The sequence below is a fragment of the Drosophila erecta genome, unplaced genomic scaffold (genome assembly GCF_003286155.1).
Source record: "Drosophila erecta strain 14021-0224.00,06,07 unplaced genomic scaffold, DereRS2 tig00000021-arrow-pilon, whole genome shotgun sequence".
NCBI lineage: Eukaryota > Metazoa > Arthropoda > Insecta > Diptera > Drosophilidae > Drosophila > Drosophila erecta.
Genome location: NW_020825198.1, coordinates 14,351,745 through 14,368,164, shown reverse-complemented (window position 1 = coordinate 14,368,164; position 16,420 = coordinate 14,351,745). Strand labels below are relative to the sequence as shown.

The 16,420-nt window shown below is 45.0% G+C and overlaps 2 protein-coding genes across 3 annotated transcripts; both read left to right on the top strand.

The window, feature by feature from the left end:
* The first annotated feature begins 2,920 nt into the window (after positions 1 to 2,920).
* Positions 2,921 to 7,606, top strand: LOC6545599 (transcription factor SOX-2). The gene is made up of 3 exons (XM_001972675.3): positions 2,921 to 3,260; positions 3,895 to 4,547; positions 6,206 to 7,606. The coding sequence occupies exons 2-3, from the start codon at positions 3,979 to 3,981 to the stop codon at positions 6,846 to 6,848; spliced, it is 1,212 nt and encodes a 403-aa protein (XP_001972711.1). The 5' UTR covers positions 2,921 to 3,260; positions 3,895 to 3,978; the 3' UTR covers positions 6,849 to 7,606.
* A 5,363-nt stretch (positions 7,607 to 12,969) lies between these two features.
* LOC6545598 (fat-body protein 1) lies at positions 12,970 to 16,420 on the top strand. Of its 2 annotated transcripts, none has more exons than XM_001972674.3 (2): positions 12,970 to 13,148; positions 13,216 to 16,420. In XM_001972674.3, the coding sequence occupies exons 1-2, from the start codon at positions 13,058 to 13,060 to the stop codon at positions 16,212 to 16,214; spliced, it is 3,090 nt and encodes a 1,029-aa protein (XP_001972710.2). In that variant the 5' UTR covers positions 12,970 to 13,057; the 3' UTR covers positions 16,215 to 16,420. The 2 variants fall into 2 exon arrangements, with proteins under 2 accessions (XP_001972710.2, XP_026832585.1); XM_026976784.1 differs by having other exon boundaries at positions 12,970 to 13,154.

Sequence of the window (16,420 nt, the reverse complement as noted above, 5' to 3'; positions counted from 1 at the left end):
ACTGCTTCGCATTTGCCCTCATTTCAAACACAAATCACGATTAGTACGGGCACATTTCCCATTTTTGGTCAGGTGAACCCAACGCGAAAGGAAAGTAGGAACAAACGAGATAGACAGTCGTCGGTCTGCCAGAGTTGGCAAAAATTTGTGCGACGCTGTTAAATCCCAGCCATAAATTACTGCAACTAAACGCAGCAAACAATGCTGCGGTGGGTCATGCACAAAAAACGCCCAAAATTATGACTGCAGTGGTGACAACGAAATGGCGATGCGTTAAAGAAGAAGTGATGCGAATTTAGCCATTGAGCTACTCTGCTACAAAAATATTGTTGATATGTTGTTATATATTTTAGCTAGTCTGGCAATTTTCCAGATTTTTAATTTAAGATTAATTTAAGTTTAAGATTTTTAATTTTTAATTTTAATATTAATATATGTTAATAATAATGTCAATAAATATGAATATGTTATATGTTAATAAAACATTCAGAATATCGTATTCACCTATGAATACGATTAAGCTTTAAAAGTAACTAAATTTGTAATAATACCCTAATACCCAAATTTCCCCGCTACACTAAGTTGTGGTGTCTACTACCTTCACTTTTTGTGCTGCATTGTCCTGTGAGATGACCGCATAATAGGGCCAGTCATAATGTCCATTAAGAGGGAACAAATAAAGGAATGGCGATGTCCTCGAGCCGAATATCCTGCTCCTCTGCCAGCGGAAGATAAAGCGAATCCTCAGAGACGTTCTCGCCAAGGACCACCAGTTGCTGGCGCTTTTGTTTTGGGTCCGTCTGTTCTGGCTTTTGGCCAATAAAATGCATTCAATTCGCATGCAAAACAAAAAGCGATAAAAAACGCGTCACCATTGAGAACGCTTCTAAGCAGCGGCCCCCATTCCCCAAACTCCATTTCCCGCAGCATTGTCTACGCCATTGGTCCAAAGCGCCTGAAATCGACATGCGCGCAGTTGCAGGGGTGGGGGAGGGGTGACAGTGGGCGTTGGGGGTGTTTTGAGGGGGAGGGGTTTGGAGTTTGGGGCCGCGCACGCACACACACATTTCTAGAGCGCTGCCATTTTTACTGTTGTGCGATGGTTGAGGGGGGAGCCCGCCAAATGCGTTTCCTACTTGGCATTTGTTTTGGTGAACTGAGACATAGGGAAGGGGTGCAAAGAGGGGTAAGTCGGGGAGTCGAGGGTAGAAACTCTACAAAAGTTACGACCATTTGGAGAGCGACGCTTGCGCATGACAATCCTTCAGGAAGATATCTTTTTATGGCGCCAACAGTTGTTTTTTAAAAATGCCACAGGAATGCAAGTCAAAAATCTTAAATGGGGTTTGATTCCTAGATCTTTTACAGAAATGTAGGCATACAACATGTTTATATCCCTAAAAAAATGTAAAAAATTTGGTTTTAATCTTCTTTTTTTTATCCTTTCTAGGTAAGCATTTAGGCTCGCTAAATTAATTGGTAAAATTGATTTGAAGATTCAGTCTATCCTGTGGAAATGTTGCTAAAAGCCCTAATAATCGCTCAATCCTAATAATTCTAAGTGCAAAATATTTAGTTCAAACAAATTGTGATCCGAAAATGATTATACTGGAAGTTCTAATAGAACACCGACTAGTGAACCCTTGCATATTACACACTTTTCTGTTGACATTACACTGTAAACACCGGAAAATTGTCTAATTTCTTAGTATTCGTGAAGGTAGAAGCACCCTTAGCGGAACATTAAATCCGCCAATTATAAAGAGGGGCATTTATAAGACATTTTTAGCAAATTTCTAAAGGTGGTAATATTAGAGGTTAAGGGCTTGTTATAGTGCAATTATACAGAAATCGATATTGGTACAACAACATCAAGAATGGAGAATTTCCGGTGTGTAACAAACAAGGAGAGCAATTGAAATAACCCGATCCCGCCAACAAAAAGGGACAATCTTACGCATACCTAAGTTTGCAGCAAACATACCAAATAAGCCACCGATCGATTGTGAGAGCAAACACGAGTCCAATACAGAGCGAGAAATTATAGTTTTTAACTGGACTTTTTTAAGGACTATGCATATAAATAAATATCCCACATAATTTCGTTGAACTCCTTTTAGCGCCTGATTGTGGATTAAGTTTTAAAAGCTAAATTTAAATTTAAATTTTGTATCTCATTAAGATAGAATTAACTAGAGTTTCTCTGGACTTCTTTAAAATTTAATCTTTTTACATTGGGCCTGTTATAAGAAGTTTTAATTGGATCACAATTGCATAGAAGATAAACTCAACCGAAGTGGTTTAAAAAGTCATTTAATAATGATTTAAAATTATATAAACTAATACATGACCTACATAATTAAACAGAATTATAGAAATTATAGAAAAAAAGATTTTATTACAATACCAAATAGAATGTAAATGGATTGTTTTTAATCAACTGACCCGAAACTATATTGGCTTGAGATTTTGATAAAAACAAAATGCATACATTATCAACTGGCGAAGAGCAGAAGGAGCAGTGTTCGGTAAACAAGAATGCAAACGCGCACACACACCGAAAACGAACCCGAGACAATTGTCAATAAGATACAAAACGCAGATACAAAGATACAAAGCAGCAGCAGCGAATTTTTATCACTTAGCCGCCACGTTGACGCGTCCTCCGAAGGTGTAAAAAACTCTACAAAATGTGCGCGCTCCCTCTCGCTCTCTCTCTCCCTCTCTCTCTCTCGTTCGCTCGCCACCCTTCTCTGTTGCACTATCTCTCGCCCCGTCTCGCTCCCACTCGGTCCTTTTGGGCAGCAGCGACGCAGCAGCGACCAACCACTACAGAGACATCCTCACACCCACGCTCTTCCTCTTGCCCCCTTTTGTTGCGTTTGTTTGCCGTTTTTGTCGCAAGTTTTCGAATGTGTTTTCAAATCCAAATTGTCGCGCACTCGAAACGGACGCGCTGCGCTCGGCTAACGGTGAATCGGCAGTCTAACGGTTTAGATACTTCCCACGTTCGTAAGTTCGGTACTCTATAAATCTCGAACTGTTTGGAAAATAATTTGAAAATTCATATCAGTGCACTTGTGTATTTTTAAAAGTGCTTTTAGCGATCGACAATTAATACGCAGCAAATATTTATGAACAAAAAGAACACGATCGCATAATAAACTCTTATGCAATTTAATGGCTTGTTAAGTGTCATACATCGAATGGCATCCAAATTCAAACTGTGTTAAGGAGGAAGTAAAAGACAATTATTACAGGTAAGTTGATTATGCTATAAAAATATTCAAACAAGGTCTTTGGGTAAAAATTTCGAACATTTAAATAAACAATATATAAATAGCTGTGCTCTAAATTAAACTGATAAATTCTCCACCTTGAAATTACCTTAATAAATCCAACTTATGCGTTTCATTAGGAGTATAATGAATCTGTCGGAATAACGGAATCTGCAACACGTTGTATACATTTGAGAAATATTCAACATCTTAAACATTAGAATAGCTTTTTGGTTTCAAAACTTCCACACTCTCTCTAAAAATTTCCATATTCGTCTTGTAAAATGGTATTGCATTAATTAATTCTTCATTCAAAATGGTTTTCGTCGTTATATGTCGGATAATACTAATTGAAGGGAAATCCCCAAAATCCGCAGAACTGGATCATAAATTTGGCAAATATTTACATACATTGATTAGTCACAAAACTGGGACGTCGCTTCGAGCCCCCTTTATACACACATTAGAAGGGATAAAAGGAGCTCCATTGTGCATTTTTGGAGCAAATTCGCAGTGCGTGGAGCTCCAATCAAATGACTCATGCTCGGGAGCAGCAGAAAGAGTGGCAAAGCTAACAAGGCATATCTATTGAATACCATTTCCGTTGACATTTCAGAGTTCGAGGAGCAGCTGCAGCACTACCACCTGATAATTACCACCTGCACCCCCAGTGGAGTCCCCCGACTCTGCGCCAGGCATCATGACGAGCATCTCGGCGCTGCTCCACCGGAGCCACAGCCACAGCAATGGTTACACGAGCAGCGGGAGTAGCAATCACAGCCATAGCAGCAGTCTCTCACCGCAGTTGCCCGGCATCAATTTGGGTTTGGGCATGGTCGGTGGCTTGGGTATGGGCATGGGTGTGGGTGCGGGTGCGGGTGCGGGCTCTGGATCGGGAAACACCACCCCACCACCAATGCCGCCAGCTGACCTCGCAGTTCCGACAGCGCCACCCACTCCGGTGGCACCCAAAATGCACCAGCACCAGCACCAGCATCCACACCCGCACTCGCACCACCATGCCAACTCCCACCATAATGCCCCAAACAGCCAGTCGAATCCGAATTCTGGGGGCCATCACAACAGCCACGACCACATTAAGCGACCAATGAACGCTTTCATGGTCTGGTCGCGGGGGCAGCGTCGCAAAATGGCCCAGGACAATCCAAAAATGCACAATTCCGAAATATCAAAGCGCCTGGGCGCCGAGTGGAAATTACTCACCGAAGGACAGAAGCGTCCATTCATCGACGAGGCAAAACGATTGCGGTAAGTGTTGTTCACTGGGGTCTGGTTAAAACACACTGAGCAAAACTATGTGTACCAAATGCAGGGTTCTGTAACATTAACAAAGTTTGCGACAGAAAATCGAGCATATTTTTTCACGAAAGTGCTTACCTTTGAATTTCTAGGTCCAAGAAACACTGTTTTCTCAAAAATGTATTTAAGTTAAGAACTTTATATATATTTATAGTATATTTGTGATCATCCTTAAAATAAATAGGTATGGCCCATGTTGTGGTAAAAATTAGGGATAATCATATTGCAGTAATTCCATAATAATATAATAATTTGCAGTAATATAATAATTTTTACTGGGAGAAATATTACGTTTAGAATTTTGTTGACGTTGCCTATACTTCCCATCCTTAAATCACTTTATTAGAGTGTTTATTCGGTATTATTCAGTGCCCAAGATGTTTGTTTTTTTCTGTGCCGGCTTATGCAGGAGTAGAGTGGTGTAGGTTGGATGGGAAATTCTGGCTTGGTTTCGGTTACCGTTTTCCCAGTTGGAAGCTCATTCTCACTAGATGCCGTCTGTCTGGCCACAAATTTGATCGATTAGCTAAGACAAAGGCTCCCTATTGTGAGGAGCTCCTGCTGAATTGTGGAGCTCTGGAGGCGGGGATTGTGTCCGCTCTGCTTAGTCAGAATTTCATTGGCACTGCCATATCTTGGGTAAACATTTCAATTGATGTTGTCACACAAAAGCGAGGCAACACGTCGCATGAAATGCTCCATTCATTTTGCATTTTGCTTCTTTTTGTGTGCTTAGCCCATTCAGTGTACCCTTTCGGAAGGGTTTAAGTAACTTAAGATTCGGCTTAGTTTAATGCAAATATTTAGAACTGGAAATTATATCAGAAAGCAGTTCTTTGTACAAGAAAAGTTGTGAAAAGCTGGAATTTTTAAATAAAGTAAACGATATAATTGGAATATAAATTTGAAGTGCGCTATAAACTATCGGAATTCCCAGAAACGCCGTATCTCATAAATTCAATGGGAACGTACTCACTTTTTTGTCAATACCTTCCTAGATAGTGCGCGGTCTTAGATGATGACGAACCTCAGTGTTTGCACTGTCATAATCCTTTTATTGATTGGATTGGCCTGCCAAAATGAAAATGTGAAATTTATGTACATTTTATGACATTTATAAATGATCAGAGCTCGTCAGAAGGGGCTTAAACTAATGGCCATTCGGGGTTTTCGAGCGCGCATATCGAATGAAATGAACCAAAAATTCTGATCAAATATTTGCCAATGCGCGATGATAAGAAGAACAATATTTTTTTCGGGACCAGCGATAAGGCGGCCATAACTGACCAAAGAAAGAAAACAAAATAAAGAAAAGCGAAAGCAATACAAGAGGAGGCGACCCAAACACACCTTTTATCAGGTTTTATCGTTTTGTCAAACAAATGTCAACAATTGCGCATTGTTGCAGCTGGGAAATCGGAAAGTGAATCGAAGTTGGAATCGGAGTGTGGTGGTTCTTCGCTAAATACACAATATAAACTTGTGCATTTTGTATCTGTGGTTTGTATGCGTGGGTTTATGACCAGAGATGGCTGGCTTTATGATATCATCAAAGTTTAAATCGTTCGATCTCTTGATCAGTGTTTCAACATTTATTCTATTTACAGGGCCCTGCACATGAAAGAACATCCCGACTACAAGTATCGACCACGTCGCAAGCCCAAGACGCTCAACAAGTCACCGGTGCCAGGTGGTGGTGGTGTAGGTGGTGGAGGCGGCGTAGGTGGTGCCAATGGTGGTGCCAACGGTGCTGGTGGCGGTAGCTCCGGTCCCGGTGGCCCAGGCTCAAGTGGCTCGCCCAAGGATATGCAGTCCCAACTGTCGCCCTTGGGTCAGTCGCTGCCCCATCTCCACGGACATCCGCACCAGTCGCCATATCAACCGCATCCACACCACCCGCATCCCCATCCACATCATGTCCAGCTGGCCGCCGCCACCTTGAGCGCCAAGTACGGATTTGGTTCGCCGCTGGAGTTGTCCCTGCCCCGCCTGCCGAATGCCTTTCCCGGCCTCGCCCACTATCCACTGGATCCCACGCTGGCCCTGGACCTCCAGGCGCGCCTCCAGGCGATGTACGCCGGCTCCATCTACCACCCGTGGCGGTATCTGCCGCTGATAAGTCCGGAAACTCCGCCCTCCCCGCCCAGCAGCAGCGGCACCGGCATCTCATCCTACGGATGCGTCAAGTCAGAGAAGTCCTCTCCAAATGCGGTAGTGGCCAGCACGGCCAGTCCGCCGAACATCATTTGACCGACTCCTTTGCGCTTCGGCGCCGGCACCTCCTCATCCGCAGAACACGTGGTCTAGGAGTTTGGATGGTAATTGATCGTCCAGCCCCAAAAGTTAAAAGTCCTAATGTTAGAGCCTAGTGTTAGACGAATATTTTTGCGTGTCCTCGGTTGCTACTTTTGTTTTATGTTATGTTTTGGGTTCTGATTTAGTGCGGCTTTACTATTTTTAGCGTTTAGCATGATGAACATTAAATTGCAAACTGCATTCAAAATCTCAGTTCAGTGAAAGATCCAAGCTCGAAAATCAATAGCACTTTTAAATTAAGCAAATTTATAAAAAAAATCATAAGGACTAAGAAAAAACATTTAACAGTCCCGTATAACTTGAATATAGTTTCCTAAGTGACATTTTTGGGCTATCAGTTATGAAAATACACTAAATCATTTGAATTCGTAGTTTAATATTACTTTGACTGCGCAAAATATTTTTTTATTGATACGTTGTTATATGGATAACTCAATTATTTCGATAAAGCTTTGAATTATTACCTCAGCTTAAAACACATTTTGAATGTTTTATTCATACTTATTTTTAGGACTTCACAATCTTTGTTATCGATTTCTGGAACCCAAACAAATTGCTTATTAGGTCTAAAGTACATTCGATTTGTTAAGGCATCGAGAACATGTCCACACTTATGTAATATATGATTGTAAAACTATACTTTAATGTGATAAAAGAAAGAGCAGAAATCTAATTAAAAAAACAGTGTGAAAATGCACGACTTTCAAACAGTGTTCTATATGCAAGCAGTGGGATTGATGGCTAAATTCAGACAAATAGTTTTTGCGCCGATAAACATAAAGAGACCTGGTGGAAACGTGGTGAAAATCAGAGCTTGCAACCGGTGAGGAGGAGTCACTGCCAAACGCCAAACGCCGCAGGCCAGAGGCTTCTGTGAATATAACGACAATGTTTGCTGATGCGTTGATTATTAGTTTAAATTGCCGACACGCCGCGGGGATGAATGGATGACGATGGCCAGGATTGTCTGCCGTTTCGGAAGGGTGGCGATCGTCCTTAATGGGATTCCTTCACGCCCACTTGTTTAAGCGGCCAACTGTGAAGCGCTCATCGCCGAGGCGTGTCAATAATTCTCGGCCCAAAAACAATTGGCACTTTTTTGTCTGAGCTGAGGCACTGCACGAAACAAAGCAGCAGCAACCACCACTATTATTGGACTCTACTCTGGGTGGTTGGGTGATATATAGACGGCGTGGCGGTACAGGGCAATCGCGACAGCATCGTAACCAGCTGAAAAGCCGCCCATAAAAGTCGCCCAAGTGCCACGCTGCAACGCAACGAAAGTGCTGATAAGGAGTGCCAAATACCAAGGATGCCGCACCCAACTCAGCCTCCTTGCCCCACACACCAACCTCTGCTCCAAGTTTCACTCAAAAAAACCCTACCTCAATTCAGGAATTCCGCAGATATTCGCTAACTAGATGTTTGCCGAAAAGATGTCACTCAAAGGTCGGTTCAAAAACATATTAAATTACTTGGGCCAACATTTTTGGATAGGAAATAAAGGTATATTTAAAAGATCAGTTTTTTTAAGTGTTGACTGTCTGCCCTTTTCCACAATCACACAGACATTGTGGCGTGCCTTTTGTTGCCCGCAAGGTCGTTTTTATAGTGTCCTGGCCCTATTCACACTCACAGTGACAGTCGGAGACTCGAACTTGAATAAGCATTTAATGTTTGCATTCTGACCTCACCTAAACACAGACAAAGGACCTGGCATCCGCTTTCATTCTCCACGAAAATCACTTGTGCGAAAGTCTATGAAATGCTACAACAATATTTGCCCAATGAAATTGGGAGGGCAGAAGGGCCACCCCCAAGAGAGCAATCTGTGAATTTGTTCGACTGTGGGAACTTACAAATTGCCGAGATGTTTTGGGGCTTGCGAGGCAGCAATTGAATCAAATTGAGGTTGTCCCTAAAAGCATACTGCACTTTTCGACATTTTTTACAAATATTTATTAACAAACACTTAATTGGCAGTAAAGCTGCAGCCATTTTGAGATCATTTTCTAACTGATACTGATAATTTAAAGATACTTTAAGGAACTAACCTTGGTGGAAGTATCTCAAAGCTTTTCACCGAGAGCGCGGCACTCGAATATCGCAATTATCACAAAAATTTAACGGGCCACTGGCTTGGGTGGCATCCAGAAGCGAAGTCAACTGGCTATCAAAACTAACAGACACGCGCTGCACGTGCGACCCCTCACCTTCGACCCCGATCATCAGCATCAGCAGCAGCTCGCTGTACTCGTACATATATACTCACTTGTTTCAAGACAAATAAAAACATTGAAAGCGAGTCAGTGGGGGAGAAAAATAGCAGAGCGAAAAACGTGTGAAATAAAAGTTTGTTTGATTTGCTTTGTGCGGAGGAAGTGGGCGGGTGGGAGCGAGTTTTTGGAAGCCCTGCAGTCGTGGTGACAAAAATGCACAGACAAAAAATATAGGTCACATTCCTAGGATTATTGTATCCAGTTATAAGGCGGGTTTGACACGCCCTCTAAATATTTTGCGGTCTTCCCCTTACTAACATCTTTTAAAATATTTTAAAGTCATCGAGCAAGGTAGTTAGTTAAATTTAAAAATTACTATAACTGATTTGCCACTGTTATCAGGGGACTCTGCTTTATTTTTAACTGTGCACTGATAAAACAGCGACTGGATTCCCATTCTTTCTCCATTCAACCGAGCCAAGTACTAGCAGCACACTACTCAAGTCGGGGAATTTTTTGTTTTATTTGGCAGGATGCTGGCGAAGGTAACCCCAGCCCAAGGACTCTATCGCCACTTCCACAACCCGACTCCACCTCCATGCCCATCCTCCCTCCTCCCATCCTTTGCTATTTCAGTCCTGGCACACTCACATCCGTTGTGATAAAAAGAAATATTTTCTTTTGGCAGCAGACTTTGGCTTTTCTTCTTCGTTTTTGGCCCAATGCTTCATTATTACTATATTTATATTTATTTGCTGTACTTTTTCTTTCATTCCATTCCATTTCATTTCATTTTGCTGACTGCCGACTGTTTAAGGTGGCCCAGAAAGACCATTACGCAAAGGATATTGTGTGGCCATGAATCAATTGGCCAATGTCCACAGAAAAAAGTTATGCCCGGAAATATGTTGAACCGCCAAAGTGATGACATTCCATTTGCATTTTCTAGGCTATTTCACAGCAAAAGGTCGCCAGGCCTCGGCAACCAACGTAATCGCATGTAATAAATTTTAATTTTTTAAGCATTTGTAAGCAGTTTTATCAGCCCAACAAAGGACGCACAATATTTTTTTAATGCCAAGCCGAGCCGAAAAAAGGAAAACGCGAAAAGGATATAAGATTAAGACGCCATGCCAAAGTTGAGACATAAAAAAAAACAACGCCAAGCAAATTAGCAGCCTAGAAAGTGGCTGTGGTTGCATGGCAAAGGGGAGGATGTGGTTTATCACGCCCACAGCTCGTCGACGGGAAATCCGACGCATGGAAGACAAACAAAAAAGGCATTAAATCGCATTTAAGTCAAAGCGCGGCGACAAAGCCAAAAACGAAAACGAAACCGAATCCCGAATCTTGAATCCTCAGTATGCAGATTTCAGCCAAGAAAGCCAAAGGAGCCAAAACAACCACCACTTCGACTTGACTTGGCTGAAACTCTCACGGGAGAACAAGGACAACTGGCACTCGAGACAAGGATGTGTTGTCGATTTTATGCAGCTTATCGCTCCGTGTTGTTTTATTCCTTTGGAGAAGGATCCACGATTCGTGAAAAAATCTTACTGAATGGCGGCAGAAACTTGTAAGTTCGATTGGTTTAAGTCTATTTGATTGATTTACCAACTGATTTGTTGCAATTTATTAATTCCTTAGTATATGGCGAACTTCCAATTTTTAAATTCACAAATGTGAGTGCGCACTGTTTTGCGAAAGGTGAACTGCGAACCGCGATAAGAAGCCTACGTTCAACCGCATGGCCCTATTTTGATAGCATAAAATAAGAAGAGATTGCAAAGTGGAATCGCTTGGCAACAGCGCGAACGGGATCAATGATCGAAGAAGGGCATGGTCAAAATGGTTAAAGTATTTTATGCCATATCGAGAAGGAACCAGGATACCGAAACTGCAAAATGCGTGGGAAGGATGCCCAGCATGGATGACATTACTATGCACATAAAGCGCATTCCACTCGAATGTCCGGCCCTGGGAGCAATTAAAGCGAGCAGCTGTCGCCTCCGCCGTAAATGCAGCGGCTCACAATGCCGGAATGTTTTTTCAGTCCGGGCACAGTGGGCGCAAAAAGGACACCCCTGCGGCACAAAGGAGCAATTAATGCGAAATTGTAGCTGCATAATTGCTGAACATGCAGCAAAAGGGGCGTCGAGCGGCATAAAGAAGCAATTAATGCCGTACAAATGCGCTTGGCATGCATAAAAATGGCAAGTTGCGAAAAAAACGCTTGTAAAGTGCAGCAGAGGCAAATCAAAGTTGCTTTTACCGCCCATTTTCTGGTAGCAAAAGCTGAAATCCAAGGGCTGAATGACCGGCCGGAGCTGCCAAACAATTGCAATTACATTAGAAAAGGCAACAGCACAGCAGCATTGACTACAATGACTCACAACCGAGCCGAGATAGCGATGGCCAAAATGCCTGTACATCATTACCATATCTCAGCTGGAAGGCTTTTAGCTGCAGAAAGTGATACCAACCCAACGAACAACATTTATCTGCTTATCCTACAGAGACGCACAATAGTGTGACTATAATTATGCAGGTTTAAGACTACCAGTTTCTTGATTATTTAAAGATATTAGAATTATTTATTCATGAGCTTACCTTGTCGATGAATCGCAGTGCCGTTTTCTTTGGGATACAGCACATCCCTAGGCGGAATCCAAGCTATGGCCACCCACGTACCGCTTTTCACTTCCGTTGCATGCCAGGCACGTTGCAAAATTGTCGCAGCACAGACAACCAAAAAAATAGAAATGGCAACAAAAATCGCTGGGCGCACACAAAAGCCACGGACAAACGAATTGCCAATTTAAATGTGAATAGAAAAATTGCATCGACTCGCCCCTCGCACTGCTCGCCCACCCACTGCAATCCTTTATCCTTTATCCTTTCACAATCGCCAATCACTCACTCACGCGAACAATGACGCTGCCAAATGCTACGTGGCCGTCATTTTCCGGCTCCAACTCTGCATCTTTTGCACTCGCAGTGTACTCACATGGGTATTCTAAGCACTCGCATTGGAATTTTGGCCAGAGTCCAAACTCTTGAGAAACCGCTGCGATCTTTCAGTGGACTTGAGCATAAACATTTCTAAACAAGCAGCATTTAGCATGCAATTAGCACTAACAAAGTTCAAATGAATTAGCAGCAATAATAATGTGCTAATTTGTCAAGCAAGTCACGCGTTCAGCGATTATGCTGATTTCTTGAACATAAACAAATTCATAAATTCTATGACTTATCAGCACAAAGTCGGATTTTTCCATGCTCGGATGTGGACTTCCTTGTCCTTATCGGCACTCAAAATTGCTTGATGAAGTAGATGAATTTCATATTCCTTTTCTTGCTAGTTTAAGTATATTATAAATAATATTAGGACGCTGCATATTCCAACTGCAGTTTGCTAAATGTTTGCGCCAAAAATAGGCTTATCAACGTTGCCAGCAAACACCAAGCACCTGCAAACAAATGTCAAAAGATTAAGCAGTGGCTTGCAGAATTGCAGATCAATGAACCAATTAAGATAGGTAGACTGGCTTGTGGACCACAAAATAGAAACGAACCGGAGTTACGTACCCTGTTTAGTACGAGTTCTGAAAGGCCCCACCGTTTTCGGACACAATTCATGACAACAACTTTTTAATTGCATAATGAGCGAGCGGTTTTTAGGGGCTTCTGGGCTGATAAACATATTTTCGCATCAGCAAAAGGCATTCAACCCAATCGGGAGTCAAGCGATAGGCCTATGGGCTGCACTGTGGGATGATAGGAATTTCGGGTATAAAAGCTGCAGCAAGCGGACTGGAAAATGCAGTTGCCTGCTGGTCTGTGTTGCAGCAAGCTAAATCCTTCGGAGCTCTCCAATCCTTCAGTTTGTCAAGTGATCAGCGATCAGCAAAAGTGACAAGCAAGATGAACAGAATCCTGCTGTTGGTGGCCTTTGCGGCAAGCGTTGTGGCGGCTGCAAGGATACCTACGAATCCGGACAGGGTTCAGACTCTGGGTATTGGTAAAGTGGTAACGCCTAAACGAAAAGGAGTTATATGTAATTTATTTTACCTGTTCCGCAGACCGCTTCTCCTTGGAGGATCTGCAGCGCCAAAAGTTCATCCTGGACATCGTCAAGAATATTCGCCAGCCTCTGCAGCAGATTGAACTCATCAATCTGGATGTGGGTCTGGTGGCTGACGGTCAGCGTTACTACGGCGGCATTGATGAGTTGATGCAGAGCGTCATCGATCTGGATCGCCAGCGTGGCCTCGTGGACGAGCACCATGTGTACTCTGTGGGTCGTTCCGAGGATGTGAAGCAGCTGCGCGGCATATACCGCTTGCTGGTTCGCGCCCAGGACTTTGATACCTTCAGCCGGAACGTGGTCTACCTGCGCCGCAACATTAATCCCGTCCTGCTGCTCAATGCCTTGGCTCTGGCCATTCGCGATCGCGTGGACACTCAAAAACTGATCCTGCCCGCTGTCCAGGAGCTGCTCCCCGAACTGTATCTGGATGAGGAAGTGATTCAGCAGGTGCGCGGAGCCGTGAGGGAGCAAACTCCGCGCCCCTCGCTCATGGACATTGTGGGTACGCGCCAGCGGGCCAGTAACCCTTTGTGGAGCATGCTGATGCCCTGGAGGGAGATTCACATGCAGATGGCTCAGAGGAAGCAGCAGCCCCTCCAGAAAGTTTTTGGCCAGAAACGCGTCGTTGTTCGTGTCGACAGCCAGGGACAGCTGGAGAAAACCTCTCTGCTGACCGACGATATTGAGTTGCAGAACCTTGTCCAAAATCTCATCCAGGAAATAGCCCTTTTGGAGGACGTTACTCAGGTCGGGCAAAGACAACGGATCAACAATCAACGAGGGGCAATCGAAGAGGGGCAATGGATCGGTCGTAATCGCGTGCAGTTCCAAGATAACAACCAGGAAAGGTATCAAGGTCAGGATGCGGATACTGGACGCCTACTCCGCGTGAGTCGCCGCCGCCTTCTGGAGCAGCAGGACCAAGACCAGGGTCAGAGCATCTATGGAAACCAGAACGAGCGATTCCAGCGACTCCTCCGCCGGGATGACGACAACGACGACGACGATCAAGATATTCGCTTGGGTCGTGTCCAGCTGCAGCGTGGAATCAGCCAGGGATATCTCGGCGCTAGAGGAGTTCGAAACCTGCCCACCGTTAGCGTGAACAGTGACCGTCTGCTCCACGTGAGCCGCCGCCGGTTGAACGCCATTCAACAAAACCAGGAGCAGGATCAGCTGAACGGTCGCCAACGTTTTATAGGTCTGGTTGGAGGAGAACGCCTAAGTGAGCGCCGTCGCGTTGGTCAGCTGGACGATGTGCGTCAGGAGCGTCCGATAAACCGTCAACGCCAGAACATAGCTCAGGCCGAGGAGGAGCAGAACTACAACTTCAAACAAGGTCGCAATTCGGGAGCATTCCAACAGGAGCGTCAAACCTATGCCGACCAGCTAGAGAGCGTGAGCCGCGACGATGAGCGGTTGGTGCATATTAACCGACGCCGCCTTAACCAGGACAACCAGAACAACCAGGACATCCAGCAACAGCAGATTTATTATCCCCGCAGGATTAACTCCATTGGCGAGGGTCGCCGCGTCATCGGTGGTCGCCCCATTCAGGATGAGGACATTCTGAAGCTGATCCGCGGCGAAAACCGTCTGAAGCTGATGACCGACGATGAGATCCTTGATATGCTCAAGAGGAACCGCCAGCAGCGTCAGCAGAATCACCAATACGACGATGACGACGATGACAACAACGATGATGAGGATGTGGTGCGCCGACAGGGACTACGAAACCGCCGCAGCCTTTCCACTTCCCGTCAGCAGAATGATCGCCGCAGCGAGATTCTCCTACACAATCTTCGCCAGCTGGTGGCCCGCCTGAATCAGGAAAGCATCGCCCAAGAAGAACAGTTCGGACAGAAGGAAATCGAACAATATGCCCTCCACTTGAACCAAATCCAAATCGATGCCGAGCGCAGCCGTGAAGTCTTCGGCCAGATCGGCCTGATTGAGCAGCGTCTCAAGGAGGTTCTTGGTCAGGGACAGGTGAATGTCGGCTCGCTGCGGGGCCAGATGATCGATGAAGTCCAAGTGGAATCCCTGATCGCCGATGTACTCTTGGGTCGCCGTGGTCCGGTGGGCATCATGACCGTCATCCGTCAGATGGTCCGGGACAACAGCGGTGAGCAAAGTGATCGTACCGGCTTGGGCATCCGCATTAGCGATCCCATCGTGCAGCTCGCCCTGCGCCAGATTATAAGGGTCGCGGACGAACAGCGCGACCAGATCCTTGGAGCATACCGCCAGGAGCAACTGCAGATGCGCGGTGTTTCGATCAATGATGTTCGTGTGGACCAACTGCGCACTCGCATCGAGGAGTATGACTTGGACCTTAGCAACTTGGTCGAGCAGCAGGATCGGGGTATCCAGCAGGAGGTTGTGGGACGCCAGCGTCGCCTCAACAACAAGGCCTTCACCATTGACATGGACATCACCTCGGATCAGGATCAGGAAGCCATTATTCGCGTCTTCCTTGGCCCCACAGAGGATGAATGGGGCAGGCAGAGAGCTTCCCTAGATGAGCGCCGCCGTGACTTTGTCCTTCTGGATGCCATCCAAGTGCAGCTGGAGAGTGGACGCAACCGCATTCAGCACAGGTCCATCGATATCCCGTGGACCACTCGCGATGTGACGCCTCTGGTGCAGATCTACCGCCAAGTGATGCTGCAGTTGAATGGCCAGCAGGGGCAGCAGGTCCTGGGCATCCAACAGCTGGTCGGCGAGAACGGACGCTTCCCCCAGAACTTGCTGCTGCCCAGTGGAAGGCCCAATGGTCTGCCCATGCAGCTCCTGGTCGTTGTTTCTCCTCTGGCTGAGCTGCAGGTGCAGGACATCGTTCCCGAGGTCACCATTGGCATTGGATCCGCTTCTCTTCAAGATGCCCGCCCATTGGGTTATCCCCTGGACCGTCCCATCCGCAGCGAGCAGGAGCTCCTGCAGTTGACCAATGTCCTTCTTAAGGATGTGGTCATCACTCAGGAGAACTAAGTTCCCAATAGAAAGTTATAAGCAAGAAAATCCGATCGTCCGACCAGCTGCTTTTCCATGGACCCATCCGAATCCCCTATCGAACCCTAGTTTTAATCAATCGATCAATTATTAAATCAATTTAAAATAGCAAGGAGTTAAATACTTGTGTAACACTTCTATATATGTAATAAACGTCTTTGCAAGCAATGCAAACAAGCATTAAA

Bases quoted from the DNA above. Each gene is read 5' to 3' on its own strand.
- LOC6545598 (XM_026976784.1), top strand. From the start codon at position 13,058: ATGAACAGAATCCTGCTGTTGGTGGCCTTTGCGGCAAGCGTTGTGGCG. The intron at 13,155-13,215 runs GTAAAGTGGTAA...CCTGTTCCGCAG, and splicing joins GGTTCAGACTCTGGGTATTG to ACCGCTTCTCCTTGGAGGAT.
- LOC6545599 (XM_001972675.3), top strand. From the start codon at position 3,979: ATGACGAGCATCTCGGCGCTGCTCCACCGGAGCCACAGCCACAGCAAT. The intron at 4,548-6,205 runs GTAAGTGTTGTT...TTCTATTTACAG, and splicing joins GACGAGGCAAAACGATTGCG to GGCCCTGCACATGAAAGAAC.